The sequence below is a fragment of the Opisthorchis viverrini genome (assembly GCF_000715545.1).
Source record: "Opisthorchis viverrini unplaced genomic scaffold opera_v5_334, whole genome shotgun sequence".
NCBI classification, from domain to species: Eukaryota; Metazoa; Platyhelminthes; class Trematoda; order Opisthorchiida; family Opisthorchiidae; genus Opisthorchis; species Opisthorchis viverrini.
This window is the reverse complement of record NW_008751986.1, coordinates 472,776-489,318: the sequence shown is the minus strand read 5'-3', so window position 1 is coordinate 489,318 and position 16,543 is coordinate 472,776. Positions and strand designations below refer to the sequence as shown.

The window sequence follows — 16,543 nt, the reverse complement described above, 5'->3', positions numbered from 1 at the left end:
TCTCAGGACGAAATCACTTCATTAGGGGTTTGTCACGGTGCAGGGATTGTGTAATCGGCAACCTAACGCCAAGTGCTTTGCAAAATCGTGCATGCGAAGTTTGGTTAACCTACATCATTTGCCACAACCGCAGCAAGAAACTCTAAGGGGGATTTACTGCGCTGGTTTAAGAACCACAGATTCGTATTCCATCCTGTCAGTCCGTGAGACGTCTGAACAGCAGACTTTAGAACCAAGTTTCATATCAGGCAGAAGCCACATCATTGCGTATCATCTTGGATCAAACGTAGGGCTAAGCGGATTGTTTGGTAGGTTTATAGTCACTGAAACTATTGGGTCTTTTTTCTTCCCCGATTGCGCTGGCGGTAAACACCTGCTAGTGTCCGCTGACTGTCCATATTGGCTTTTCATACAGACATTAAGGGCGATATAATGGTTTCCCATGGATAATTCAAGCAGCATATCTATAGCAATAGAGTAAGGGGGCTTCGAGGATTATAACCGAGCACCGTGATGAATTGTGAGGGTATCGTACGCCTCTGTGATAACAGCGTTCTGGATAAATGCGTACATCAGCGAGAACATGTAAACACAATGACCATATATTGTACCAGTGAACTGTCTTTTGTACGAGTTTTCAGAAAATACATCAAGGTAACGTCAAAGTCCATTCGAATTGAGTAGTCGTACAGATTTAGTGATAAGAGGGGTAGTGTTCTTTCTACAGTGAAGCAGTGTTTGTAGGGGTTAGCCAATGTAACAAGTGAATGTGTCGTTTGATTGTTAGCTGTGTTGATCCTAGTAGTCGTACATCGCCTGTGCAATGGAGAACTCATTAGTGAGCTATTTGTCTTCCTAAATGACTGTAGGCCGAACAATCTCCCTTCACGTCTATCCCTAAGCAAGACGAAATCTCCAACAACGTAACCCGGATCACATATAACCAGACTCTAAGCATGTCTGAGTTTTCTTTTCCATTATGCTCCTTGTATGCGCAACGCTAATGAGTCTCCTATTTTTCGACTTTTTTGCTTTTGTTCAGCCTAGAATGAGATGATCCAAACGAATGTATGTGACTGTGCTACCTCTGATGTGTGCGATGTGTCATGCATAATATTCATTATCACAGTGTTTCCTTTCCTGATAAGCAATCGCTGACCAGCTACGTACCGAATGTGAGCGAATTATTGGCTCACTTGATTCCATATTACTCTCGTTCTGATTACATTTAGTGGCTAGAGAGTCAGTGGTGCCTACAGAACAGGCCCGAAATGCATTGCGGTATGATCCGGTTGGTCATTCTTTTGGAGAATAAAGGCTAGTTTCCAGGTGAACCAGGGGATTTTTGTAATGTCTGTATGGCAGCGCTAAGCGGAATTGATTGAGAGTGGCAAATAGGTGGGAAGCGAGTACATGATAGGCATGTTGGAGGAGTACTCCGAAGTCCTCAGCATTTGAAACAGATGGACACGCAGGAGACTCAAGATCAATTTTCAACCCGCTTCGTGCAGAATCCCATGCGCAAAAAATTATATATATATATATATATATATAACTGTGCTGAGTCGTAATTTACCTGCACTGAACTTACAGTGCAACAGTTGTTTGCGAAAGTATATACACAAGCTATTCACTGCTGTCAAAGTACAGATTTCAGGTTTGTCTACAGCTTTTTACACTTTCCATTTCACCTGCAGTCACGGCGATATGCTTATCGGCAGAACTAATAAGTGGTTTGAAATGCGAGTAAAGGACACATGTCCACAGAACTCCGTACCACCTCAGCTGACGCTAAATCAACGTCAAATCATCGATATCCATGCGTCTAATTGACACAGAACACAGCTGGAATCAACCCAACGTTCTAGGTTGCGGATAACCTAAACGACAGTTAAGCGGCCGAACTTGGGATTTGAGAAGGTGCTATCTAACTGGACGGCTTATTTTCAATGAACGTCTTGGTTAGTTTGTGAGGAGTTTCGAGGAACTTTACCACGAATTACATTATTTCTTGGTACCGTTTAGGAAAACTGGTAAAATTACCCCCGCTTATTCGGATCCAAATTCCGAATATTTCTTTGACAGATTGCCTTCTCGTCGGAGAGTAACTAGTAACAACCGTGTGGTGTTTCTTTGCACTAGGGTGATGGAATTTAATTTGTACCAGGGTGTTTCTGATAACTCTTAAGAAGTTGAGATCATCATCAGCTGTAAACCCGGTTTACTTGCTGTACATTGGTTATAGCTGCCACTGTTTCGTTCACCGATGGTTTTGGGAGGTCGGGTAGGTAAGCGGGAGCTGATAAATTGGTGCGTAAATGCAGCAGTCAGTGGACTGTTAACTGGGGAGATTGGGAAAAAAGCTATGCTTGAAGACAATAGCTTGGATGTACAAGCGCCATTCGGGGCGCGACTGAGCCATGTCTGAAAATTTCTCTAACCAATAATGTGACCCGTTTCGGGGTCCTCATCCAGGAAGACGGCAGTGAGTTTGCTGGTAATGGTTTTTATACTTCGTTGCCAATTCATTGTTTGACCACGATTCACGTGATTGGGCGAAAAGAACCCTTCGAGGAAGTCGGTCGACTGGCATACGGAGCCCAACCAGCGCAAATTGTGATCAGTTCATCTATCGTAGGTAATATATTTGTTCCGTATACCAGCATGGCTGATCCGGTGGTCCCACTAGATTCGGGCAATGCTCTGAAGACGTCGAGGGTCAAATACTGAAAGTTTTTTGAAAACCTCGGCGCGCAGTGGCCCGGTTTCTGATCCATATAGTAATATGGAGCACACCTCAGTATTGTAAGCTCGAGCCTTGACGGATAAGCCGATGTCACACCTAGGCCACAGGTCATACAGGTTCGCGAAAGCTATTCTGACCTTCCCAATCCGGATGGAGGTATCATCTCTGACGAGACCACCGGAACTGATACAGCAGCCAAGGCTAACAAATTCAACAGGCTCATCCGGAAGCATGAGGGTAGGGTTCGGGCCCACCCAGTATTGTACCTTACACTTTGTAGGTTGAGATGGAATTTTCCATTTTCTTCTGGAGGAAACCATTTACGCATTCTATCTACCACAACATGGAGAACCTGCACAATGGTCCTCAAACCCTATCACCTAGTTCAGAAAATTTGGTAGTTTACAGATCCAGATGAGCTTGAGCGAGAGCCGCAAAATATGACAATTGGTTAAGAAAACGTGCTTTTAATGCAGCAACAAAAACTGCTGATTATTGGAGGCTCGGAATGTACACGGCTGTTGCGTGCTACTCCAATGACAGAATTTTTCGTTTTAATAGGTAATTTTCCATCTTTCTCAACAGCGAATATTCTCAGACCAGTGCAGTATTTAATGCTCAAGAAATGCAATCAGACCCGCAATGAGACATCCCTGGTATTCAGCCACTTCTCAAACCTATTTACTAGCAGTGGCAAATTTGCTAGACCAAACTAAGGCCCGATGCGCGGAGGCATTTTACAAGGTGTGTTCAGTTGACCTGTGTTGAGCGGATATCTAGAGTTAGGGCCACAAAGTATCCAAAAGGATGGAATGTCATCCTAGGTGTCTTTTCAGCGGATTTCACTGATGAGCGGAATTTAACAAACTGGCCACTTATCAAGCGAATGCCACTCAACAAGGACCTACCTCGCTGATTGAGGTAATAGTGGTGTACTCAGGGTTTCCTTGTTCATTGGAGTACCAAACGTAGGTTTACCAACAGAACTTCCACCGATGCAGTCGAAAAATACCATTTCCTTAAATTATGGGCCATTGCATCCAGGTATTGTTGGGTAAAGAGTCACGAATTGATTACAGATTGATATAGGCATTCATTATCAGTGTGAGTGGATTTCGCACCATCTTTCCTTCGTGTATGTGCTCCTAGAGAGCAAACGTGAAGACTTATTGGGTACTCAGCTGGTTTGGTAGTAGATTCTCTACACTGTGCACTGGAACCCAACACACTTCTGTACACACTTACATCCTTGAAAATTAGGTCGTCTCTACTTTTCTAGGTTGGCCTTTGGGCTGCAGAACCTGATACCTCATCAGATATGGTTTGATTCTGGTGCCGAACTTGTTAGTGCGCAATCGTTGACTCCGGGGTGCATTTTCTAAAATAGTTTTACATGCGAACTCGATTGGCCTGCCAATGTCAATAGAAGGCAGCCCATAGGATCATCTTGTTAGGTAGAATTCCACGGGGATCCCGCTTTACCGCTCGTGCTTAGGCGCTGCTACGGCCGATAAGCCTATCTCGCACAACTCGACTATGAGGTAACATTTACTCGTCCCGTTGCTGAATTGCATGACAAGGGTTGGACAGTTAACCACTATGCCAACACTGGTCTATCATGGAAATCACGTGTACTGCTTTACTGTAGCTTATGTTCCTTACACGATAGTAAATCCGAGGAGGACCAGCTAAGCAAAACAGCAATGGATGAAAAGTAACAGTAGATTGATTTGTTCACAAATTACCTGCTTCATCTATTGAGATTCCGCAAAGAAACTGGTGTTTCGGAACCTAACAGCATCCCGTGTTTATTGCTCATCGCACAGAAATCATATTACAGTTAGCTTCTGATATACATAGATTAGCATAAATTGCTAACAACCAAAAAAGTCTTGAAAGATAGACCAGCACAAAACTGCCGATTTTTAACCCCTCTCTCCGGACAGGGACTTGCCTTCTTACATGGACCACTGTGACTAGGTTCAATTGGTGGTCCCTACTCCGGCCCAATTCTATTTTGAGCTGCTCAATTTCGCAACTGAAAGGCACGATGCAATCTGTGAGAAAGAAGGTACGCCGTTTTGCGACCTGGTCTTGTTGATCTCACTCAAAAGAGCTGTTTGATAAGGTCATTTTTTTTCTTTTAGAGGGCTGATCCGCTAACGTGAAAGTGCAGCCTTAGGTCACACTGTTCTGTTTGAATTTACTTCCGAATTTCATTACTCGTTGTGTCGATATTGCGTGACTGCCTTGAAAATTAAACTCGGGGACAAACAATTGGACAACGGAGGTACTTTTCTTTTTGTTTGTTCTGCTCCGTGATCTACACACAACTACTTCTAACCTTGTGTTAAACTTTTGGAGGGAATACTCGACACTGCTTCACAACACACGCCATCTTATATGACGGTGATTTACTAGGAGTTTCTTTTATTCCTAATTCGGCTAACTATTCTGAGTTTTATGTACGCAAAACAATCAAAATGATTCAACTTTTTGCACCAAATTAGCTGTCCCAATTTTGACTAGTGCCCTTCATGAAGAAACTGCTGCTGGAAGGCAGTGGTTTCGGGTGATAAACTGAAAGCAATAAAGGAATTCTGAATAGAGTACTAGGTGACAGAAACCCACAGGTGAAGCCAGGTCTGACATTCACAAAGAGCAATAAGTTTATCGCCGAAGGATCACCAGAAAGTCAAGCTATGCCGGTGTCATTAGCTGTTTCCCAGAAAAGTTAAATTACGTAGCGACTAAATGTAACTATGAAATCAAACGTATTGATCATGCCTGCACCCATCGTTTCTGGACACACCGCCAAACACAGGAACAACGGTGCACCTGAAACTGAATTCAGAGCAATCGTAATTTTGGTACTACTCTGTTTTCTCTAGTACCTTTTTTCTTTTTTAACCTAAGATTTCATTATTATGGGTTAACCATCTCAACCACTGGAAGTGGGTAGTTGATGAGGCGGTAGATTTTGATCGCAAACTAATCCCTTATTCTCCAAGCCCTGTTAGTTAATACTGAGCATCAACAGAGCGGTAGGATGTGAAAGTCAGATACAATAGGCTGGATGATCTGTAGTCACCTGATAATTCCTAAACCTTCGCCGTTACCTTATAGGAAACAACTTCAGTAACCGCCACTGTTTGGTCTCAGCGATATTGCTTATTGGAGTTTCTCTACAAGACAAGTTTCCAGTAAAATATCTGTCTGTCGAGAAAAGTGTTTTATGTCGAACCGTTTAAAATCTGTATATACGAGGTCTTCAGAGCTTCTCTAGACCACCGGGAATCAACTTATTCTATGGAGAAGTAAACAGAGATTGACGATTTTCATCTACGAGATGAATTCCAACCGTCCGCTTGACCGTCTGGCTAATGCTGAGGTCAACTAGCTGTCGCACTTGAGCAGCAGTTTTAAAATCGAGATAACAACAGCCTTATATACACCCAAATCAGACTGGGATGTGCATACTGAAACTCGTGCAAAACTTTGTTATTTCAAAACGTGAACTAACGTAAATTATTTTGTTCTTTTCTTGCAGCAGCAGCAACAGCAGAGGGGAGCCGTTAATCCAATAGTGTTCGTCTTTCCCAAACTGTTACAGCAGCAAAACAGTTCCACTAATGGGACGTCTAATGTGAACTACCCCCATGTCGATTTCAACGAACCACAGGATTCTCCGAAGAAGCGAACCTCTCAGAGCACATAAAGATGACCCAACTTGAAATATTTTTGATTGGTAACCAGAGCACTGGAACCTTTAGGCCGCGGCATGAACCTAACTAACACTGGAACAGAAAGAAATTTATCGGCCATACACCCGTGCAACTAACTACGGTCAATTTTGACGGCAACACAATTTACCAATGAACTGAATGTATCACACAAGGAATACCAAGCGCTTTTCGACGAATGGTTTTGAGGTTTTTGGTTGTTTGTTTGTGATAATTTTTACCGTTTTCTGATAAGTTTTCACGAACTTTTCAGAAAACACCGAAACTCCATGTGCTTAATAGACAAAACGGAAATCTCTAACAGTTAAGCTTATTACAACTCGTTTCTGAATTCAACCGGTATCCAGGTTTCTGCAGCATCGCCAAGCACTAAATGCAGACAAGTCCATTACCTCTACCATGATGTCTCAGTCTGATCGCGGTTACGAGTGAATCTGTGACAATCATTTCAGTCTCCATGATTTTCATGCGTAATTCACAGCTACTATGATGCTAAGGAGAATTCTGGGCCACACACTACGAGTGCGGTCACCGTAATTGGTGAAACAGGTTACGTGAGCAGCTGCAAAGTAACGTCCAAACTTGAGAGCCGCGGTACGAAGGACACTCAAAACCAAACTCAGCCACCTATAAACCGGATGTCATTCACAAACGAGATTGCTCCATAAATATTGAAAACTGCGAACAGTGATTGTCAAGCAGGTTTTGTGACCCAACTCAAACAGGAACGCAATTAACAGGAAGTGAACACTCCAGATATCGTGTTTTGCTATCGTTGGCTCTAGCGAACTCAGCTTCTTCCCTGCACCTGGCATCAGATGAACTTACGACGAAATGCAATCAAAGAATTTCACGCCACAGACCACATTTTTTCGCTCAGTCAGACCGTAATGACGGCAATCACCTGAATGTGTAACAGCCCTTTGGCTACGAGTGGCTGATCAACATTATTGTTAACCCGCACTTTGAGAGGATATGGCGCCACTCATCCTTCGATTGGGCTGTTCATCTCACGTGTTCACGCATTCGCTGACTGATAGATGGAAGGTTCACATGGCTCGTGAATTATTCTTCCTTCTTAGCTACTCATATTTTGTTGATGTATAATAATATATATATTATAATATATATTATGATCTTCAGCTATTAACGTTGGGATCAAGCATGTGAATCCCCTCAGAGATCCGTGAAATACCTACGGTTGATGATTCTAAACAGTGATAAAACCACTACAGAATGCCTCTCAGATTTTTTGTAAAGGTTAGCTCCATATGCAGTACCAAGTTTCGGTCTGAATTCCCAAGTTTCCTCATACAATCAGTAACTGCTTTTGTCCTGCCAGGGACTAAAAATACAGGCCAACAAATTTGCATCACTTGTTATGGAATAATTTTTTCACAAATGTGGTGCGAACAGAAAGTGTTATTTATTTGGCCTCTCAATGCTTAGAAGCTAGGAATCACTAAATATTTTTTTCTTAGAGGCGACGGTTACCTGGAAATCGTTCACCGGCTTACTGATTTAGTCTGCGAAGTAGCTCAAAACACATTTACACCTCGAAACGGAATCCTAAAGCGTGTTGCAGACAAGCTGGTCGTAGCTTATTCGTCCGCTGGTAGTAAAAAATGGAGTTATTCTGACACTAAGAGCTTAGGGGTTGTCGATTCACCATAAAAAAATTATCGAGGATGAATTTCATGAGCTGCAATACTTGGATTTTCTGTTAATACGAATAGTTTCGTTGCAGATATTTGCTGATAAAATAGATTATAAATTCCACAGCCTAATCTTCTGAACATACCCGCAAACGTTTTGTGGGACAGGACTGCTGGAGACTAGAAATTTGAGCTGATAAAAAATTGAGGCTAAAAGAGTAGAATCCATAAAATCGCTTCCCAGCATCAGCCATGAACTAGATGACTGCTGATATAAAATCTCCTTTCTTCCCGTATCCGAATAGTTCACAAAATAATCAAGCCATTAGCCCTAAGGATTATATTATCATAACCCAAAACCCACGTATTCCGGCAGGATCCTTAGCCCACACGATCCAGTTAGTTGTTGTCCTCTATGCGGCTTCATAAGGATATTGACCGATATAGTTCCCCCTGTTGAAAAGACAATAAAACAGGATAAATCAACTCAACTGAATTGATTAGGCTACGAAGATAAAAATAGAAGATAACTAAGCACTTCTGAAGTGAAACTGCACACAAAGTTGTTAAAAACTCTTCGATAGCACATGATTCGTTATGTCCTTCTTGTGGTTCATCAGTTGGGTTTCAGCTGAGTCTCCCCGGAAAACCAAACTGGTACGCAAATGAGTGTATTTGTATAATTTCATGAAATTTGTATTCAAGTAAAACATAGGGTTGACAAAAACTCCAGGATATCGCTCACTACTGATTTCATATTTGGAATGATTTTACACCGGCAGGACTACACATAAGTACGGAGGTGCGTAAACAAGACGTAGCCGTAATCTGAGGTGCATTTTATTACGATTAAAAAGTAAAACATGTAGCTTGACATTAGAATAACCACGTAGTCCAGTAGAATTTTCAGACTCGTTTGAACTGGCATTCACCCTATAAATGTCACAATTTTTCTCGATTCTACATCCGTTCCCAACATTACCCAGGAGTTACGTTCGCTTCCGGATGATGAGGAAATTCACTTTTTGCACCAGGAAAATGTCACAGCATACATGATTATGTTACAGAGTTTGTGCACGATGTCCTTGCGAAAACTCTGTTTCCTGTCCGGTACAAAATGTTACCAATGGTCAAGAATGTGCGGTGGATAACTTTGATGCCTAAAAGACTTGCGACCTAAATTAATTAGTTTCCCTCGCACAATTATCATGGCCGCAAACGTTGCGGTACTGTAAAGCCATTTGTCGTGTGTCCTGAAACGAGAAATGCCCGTGATATAGAGTGAGTTGGCATAGACAGCTGTTGATGCTTTACAGACCGGTCCAGAAGCAGTCATGCCTATGGGGAGGATGAACTCTACGCTGTTCAACCAGAGAGAGAAAAACAAACCGGTAGCAATTACTCACGGAACTGGTTCCCTTCAACTACTCATTTCTAAAAGATGCCCTCAATCGTACCTTCAACTGGAGGATGGACTTTTCACAAAGTTTGAGCTTTAGTAGTCAGTCTCTCGGAGTGTCGAAACCAGAGCGTGTGCTTTCGTTCTTTGTGGACTCGCTGTCCGAAATCACACACTGGAGTATAATAGTTTTTAAAACCCTGAGCTCCATCATCTAAATTTACGGTGCTTTTCATGAAAATGACATTTGTAACATTTACTGCTCCGTGGTGGACATACACAGCCTTGTTGAATGCGCGCGGGTTCACACCGATTTGAAGTTACAATAATGTGTGATACCATCCCTCAGTCGATCAGCTTTTCCTGAACACGGACGATCGAGGGCTTCGACGTATGGATGATGTCCGTCTGGGTAAAATTCCAGTTGATTATTTCGACAGACGCACATAGGATCTTGTACGTGTGCCTCCATTTGGTCTATCAGCCCCGGGCTACGAAGGACCAAGGCACCACGTTGTTTCTTCACACCGCAGATGCCTCACCCGAATTTGGTTACCGACAGCCTTTTCGTCAGCGATCCCATTGGAGTAGATGGTTTCTAGTCTGATTGGTTCAATTCGCGCTTCAAATTCTGTGACGTTCCCGTTCAGTAGTTATTATACGCCCCCTTAGCTCGCCAGGCATCTATGGGCTAAATGAGTGCGTTTGTTAATCATTTGCTTCAGCCAAACAGCATAACGTTGTCCATCTCTACGAAAGTTTGAGGAAGAACAAGTGTAACCAACCCCGATAAGCTGAGTAAACATAAATTAGAGAGAGAGACTGAATAGATCAAACAGAATGCATATTGACATACTATGTATAGGTCATTTCCTGGTTCCCTCAACCAACCCTGAGTAGTCAGTTTTTGGTCTAGTTTGATGACTCTGCTATCCTTTGCATCACGTGCTTTATTTACTACCTTGACACAAGTCAAACAAAGTGTATGGCTTCATGCAAGTATCAAACCGAGAATGGACACCCTTCTTCCCACACTGCACGCAGTAAATAGCAGTGCTACTTGGCCCGCCACATATATTCACGGAATAGAAGTCAACCGAGATCCACAATTCTCTATGGGCAACTACGGAACAGCAGTATTGCAGAGAAAACACGTCCCACGTCCGGAACTTCACTAGGAACTCTCAACAGTTGTCTCCAAATGATAAGTGGTTTTTCGGCTTATTCCAATTTTTGCATTGTACTTATATTTATCAAGGTGTACCTGCCTATTGGAATCAGCATTATACTGGTAAAACAGTCATTTGCTCGTCTTCGTCACCTTCTGTTAATCAATTTAATTACGTTACAACTAGAGCGCTAGCAAATGCACTACTCATAGGGTTGCTAAAAACAATGTGAAAGCCCACTACCGGTTTCGCCCTTTTTAGGGCTCACTTCGGGTGGGTGAACCTCGGGTCGGTTTGGTACATGATTTGGGAAATTAAAGGTCGTTCGCATCTTTTAGATCCTGAAATCCAGCACCAGTACTGATACGGCTCTTGAGATAGGCAGAACCATTGAGAGTCTCGAATTTCACACCAATCGAACGGCATCTGTTTTCAGACCAACACCATTCTTGAAGTGAAATAAACTTACTTTAAGAGGGAAAAACGTAAGGCTGCAAATTCAGTTTCTGACTGGTTTAGTGCTTCCCGTAATTTTTGTATACAGTCATCAAGGAGGGATCCAGAGTCGACTCACCCTGTCTAAGTGGTGCTTCTCCAACCTTCTCAAAGATTATCTGCAAAGTATTCACGGTGCAGTTGTCCCATCACTAAAGAATGTTGGATGCAAGTCTTTTGAACACGAAGGCTCATCATTTTCGAAATATATTTGCGTACTTTAAAGGATTTCATCACCCGTGGTCGAGTCCAGTAGGACAAATTAATACTCACGTGTCGGGACAGTAAGTATGGAGGCCATCTCCTAAGGCAGTCTGGAGGAAACTTAAAATGTTTTGTCCATAGTTCTAGGCAATGACAGGAATTTCGACCTGACTGGCTATCCGCTCTAAATGTTTCACTTACATTTACTCAGTTATACCCAAGAATAAGTATATGAAAGAACAGCTGGAGGTGGGATTCCCAGATCTCGAGACCTATTTCATTTCACCAGTGCGCGAGAATATACCCAGGCAAGAGACGAGGATGTGGAAAGTGGCCCGGACTTCGATTTGAATACGACTTCCTTTGTAGTCGAAAGCTCTGTGCCTAATTTCCACCAGGATATTCATGAGCTGGAAATAAGCACATATGATACTGGTTTCGAAATCGGTTTATCTGGAACATCACCGCCTCAAACTCTGCAGAATAAGTTCAAAAAGTCCCATTGGGGAACCACTTTTTCACAACTAAGTAGCGTACATGACTGTAATATTCGTATTCTGTCCACGTGTCCATCCGTATACTTCTCATTTGGAATACGTTGACAGAAATACAGCCGGGCGCGTGGTCTAGAGGCAGGTCGACATTTCCCTTTCGATAAAACTTTGTTTCATCAGTAACTGAATTCTATCACTCATCTGAAAAGCGGGAAATAGTAGCTCACAGGCGCTTTGGGCAGCTCAGCTACTCATAAAGAGAAGCATCTGTCCAACTCGACCGTTGAAGTGGGAAGTATCGGAAAGTTAATTTGCTGTACTTACTTTGGTATGTAACGACACACAGTCAAGAAAACGTCTCGCCACCATCGGCTATTCACTAGCACCGCACTGCATTTGTTAACATAACACCCCACGTGAGTTGTGTTTTCCCACATTATCTGAAATGGTAATAGGATACCAGAAGGAAAGAATATGTTAAGTACTTTCATCGCGTTTTTTTCTTCTATGGGCCACGTTCATACATGGACGAAACTTACCTGAGTGTAGTGTAGAACCATTTTTGGACTGTACTCGGGAATCGGTCCATAGTGGTAGTCCGCGTATTCATTGTACCATCGCTCAATAGGGCTGTCAGGTTGATTTGAGAAAAATTATTGCCTTGGTAAGGAGCATTGCACGGAAGAAATAAGATAGACAAGAGCGAGTCTTTATTTTCACACGGCCATCAGAACGTGAAATCTGCTCAAACATGAGGCGGTCTGGTGAATCTGAACTTCTTCAATCTCTAACAGAACACTTCTAACGCATTCAAATGTATCTGAGCGCCCGATATGCCGTAAGCCGCCAGACAAGCTTATCAAATTTTGATAAAATCTTCGACTTCCCTATACAGGAATACTTCAAAGCAGAAGAGATAATTGAGTCAGTCGGACGCTTGGAAAGGCATTTATTATTGGAGCGGAAGCAATAAACTTCAATCTGGCGCTAATCTGTTCTAAATAAATAAATAAATAAATAAATAAAACTTTTGGATTTAATTTCGGCCCATCTGTTACCAATGTGCACGTCAGAGCTCTATTATCCAGACAGAAAGACTGCCTAATGCCTCACAAACTGTGGAACACAATCAGCAGTATTCATACAGTTTGCACACACCCTAATAATCTTCAGCCAGGCTGTGAGGAAACCTGTTGAGTACCCAGATATTCTAATAAGAAACATGGTTACGTCTGTGAACGTTGCTGTATCCATTTTTCAATCCACTGGGTTTTTGGCTCAGTTCGATCAAGAATGCTTCCCTCCCCTTTGTGTTACAGGTTTCTTTAATCGTATATGGGCTACTGTAGCCATAAAGAGTTCCTTTTCATGGGATGCGCTGCTTTGAGAGTAGTTGTATCACTTCCACCTAAGGGACTCATTTGGTAATAATACGCACCCTTGTACACTCATGTGCATACCAATTTGGTTTCGACGAGAGGCTCACCTGGAACTAAGCTGAACCTCCTGTATATGGTGTTTTTAAGCAACTTAATTTACAGCACCAGGCCACCTCGCGTTTCAGTGGGCACGATGCTCGAGATATCGCGATAAATTGTATAGACGTAATACACTGAAAAACCTATGACAGTCCACAACCGGTTTCAGCCTAAATGGGGCTCATCATGTAGTTGTAGTCCCGGAGTTTCCATCAAAATTATGTTGCACTTGAAAGCTCATTGCAGGTTGTTACATTTCAGCGGGCATTTTACCTCTGTATTCATGTGGGTAGCTTATTGTACGGGATATCACTGAACTGTGGACTGTTTAGTGGAAGAAGTAATGGATGAATAAAGATAATTGATATTCGATTTGGCGGCAAGTGTATCATTGGGTAGCACATCTGTATTTCCAATTGCTAGTGTTTCTCTTGATAAAGAATTGAGACAATCTAGTGGACAGGCTGGTTTTTTAGGAATTCTGCAAACGGTGTTTCAGTAGTTTTTTTGTTGGTTAGAGTTACAGTGGCATAGAATCGATAGGGGGTTTGATTTGCTTGAAGTGCCACACTTGGGTGAATTATTGGGCGTAATTGCCACAGGTACAGTCGCCACAACAAAAGCTAACTCGGACCGACAATGCACGTCTCCATCTCAGGACACGGCAATTGTCCACTGTGGTCAAAGCAGCACTGTCTTCCAATCTGTAATAGGCTATCGCTGCCCGTTGGGAGACTAAATAGAGCACCCACCATATCACCTGATACCCTTGACTCTAAAAGATGGGGGAGAATATACCCCGTTCAAAACCTTATTCATTTATTTGAATTTCAGCACGACTTCCTATCAGAAAGGCTTGAAAAATTCGAATGTACTGTGGGCATGGTGATTTTCGCGGAAGATGTCAAGTTAATCGTTTCTAGCTCCAAAGCAAATTTGAGCAAACGGTTATCAAATACACTGAGCAGCAATGGAACTTTTGCTAGTAACCAGGTTTTCATCAGGAAGAAAAGTGGTCATCACAAATCCCCAAAATATATGCGGTTCTGTGTGAGGCAGTGCCATGCTTTCCAAATTAGGAATTTGACTTCCGGTTGATTGACAACAAACGTCTAATATCCTGTTTAACCTAGACCCTCTGCCTGACCACGTTGTTTTCGAGGTCATGCTACTCACCTATAGATCCGGATGTTCTAAATCCAGAAGATCCTTTTTCCTTCGGTGAGTGAGTATTGTAGTAACGTAAAACAACTCAGTATGTATGCGCATTTCATGTATGCTAGATGGTGTGCAAAGCACAATACTGATTGGATGGTTGCACTTGGGCGTGCGGAGGGAATGTGTTAGCCTCTGGCGTGCACCATCTGCTCGTCGAGAGGAAATCATAAAACTTTCTGCATTTACCTTTCGTAAACAATAACGACTTGGCGGATCGATAATGTTCTTAGAATGCCGTTTGCCTTCGAACTTGGAAGTTGGTGTCAATCTGCCGGAGAACAGTGATTTATTTCCGCTTTATCGTTCTTCATAGAACATGGCATGATGACCCAATCTGGGTGTTCTGTTAAGTCTCCACTGATTTAATACAAAGGTCCGAAACGGAGAAAATATCATGCTCAGTCAACATCACATGAATGGTAGTGGTAAGTACCATTAGTGATGTTGGAGATACGTTATTGGACAGCAGATGTAACAAATTAGGGTAATCTGGTGATTTTTTAACCTTCCATCCGCTTTTTTCGTGTGAGTCGATACTTTATGTAAGCCGAATGAGATTTATTACTGCTACGGTGTTGCGATTTCTCCAGACATTTACCAAAAGAACGAAAACCATAATAAAAATAGGTGGCTTTACCATTCTAGCGTCGGTTCTAAATTCGCGACCAACATCTCATCTATACTGAAAAAATAAAATAATTTACTCCATTTATCTGTAAGTCTTATTAATTTGATGGGAAATGCTTATCTCTTCCGCCATAGTTGAAGAGAGTAAAGTAAAACAACAGCATTTCTCAGTTTGTGCTGCGATTTAAAAAACTACATACTGAAATAAGAAGTCCAATTATACAAAGTATGAACATGAAGACAGGTCTGGTGCCACTGGCCTTCCAACTCGGACATTCCAACCAATCTGGCATTCAAGCCAAAGTGAACTACTGAATGCAGTAAACGTTGACCAAACTCACTTGCCATAACGTACAGTTTCCACGGCCAGGTTTTCTCCCTGGTCCCAAAGTGTTTTGTTGTGAGCAAACTGACACCGCTTAGCCCAGTTTTCAGCCTCTCTCATCAAATAGGGGCTCCATTTCTGTCAAAGTGGAAGTGAACTTAAGGAGTGTCTTCCGGATGGATCAAAATGCCTTGTTATTTGGCGAATCACCAAACGCAAAAATATAGTCAGCGCTATTTCATGACTCACCAAATCCTTTAGATATTTTGCCCGAGGTTGATATGGAACCTGTCCATTTACCAACATCCGACGGTACTTGTTATGCTCTGATAACACTTCACTCGCAAATATTCTGTCGTTATTCGTGGAAAGTGCGCTTATGTGTTCACTTGTTACAGTTAGATAAAAAAACAAAAGGACTATTAATCTGAGTTCCATTCTCGAGCAGTACATCCACTGTTGTCTTCCAGCGTACTTATATCCAGGACCTGTCCCTGCATTTAGTTAAATGGGACGTTTGAATGCAGGTGGTCAAATGGAACTTGTTTGTAGCCTAGTTTCCGGCACTACATATCCTCTTTGCCAGACAAAGTGCTACCCCTTCCATATAGTCATAGAAACTGGACGCTTAATTCGCACGTCACTTGTGATTCATTTTCCACTGTTTGCAGTCTTGTCAAGCTGACATGGGCCGGTGAGGCGGTAAGAAGACTGTCCTGGTGAGGGTAAAAAAATCAAGCGAATGTATTGCCGGTTATCTAAGCTCAAGTGTGAGTTGCATACAAAGTATGTTGAGACTAATAATTGGTGGAACTGAGGGATTTCAAAGCCAATTCTCCTGTGGCATATGGTCAGAACTCGGTTCGTGCTCCCTGCTTTCTCAAAGCATAATTTTTCTAACGACCCCACTATTAGAACTAATCTTAATTACAGTGGTCACGGTAATTAGACTGTCCCTAAGAATTGATACCATAAATTTGTATAAACAGT

General features: G+C 42.3%; 1 protein-coding gene across 1 annotated transcript; it reads right to left on the bottom strand.

Annotated features, from left to right (window-relative positions):
- Positions 1-12,231: 12,231 nt before the first annotated feature.
- T265_15033 (hypothetical protein) lies at positions 12,232-15,673 on the bottom strand (the record flags this gene model as incomplete). The annotated part of the gene is made up of 3 exons (XM_009176311.1): positions 12,232-12,345; positions 12,445-12,535; positions 15,570-15,673. Coding segments are annotated over 3 exons (309 nt in total), but the record flags the coding sequence as incomplete, so codon positions are not given.
- Positions 15,674-16,543: the final 870 nt, after the last annotated feature.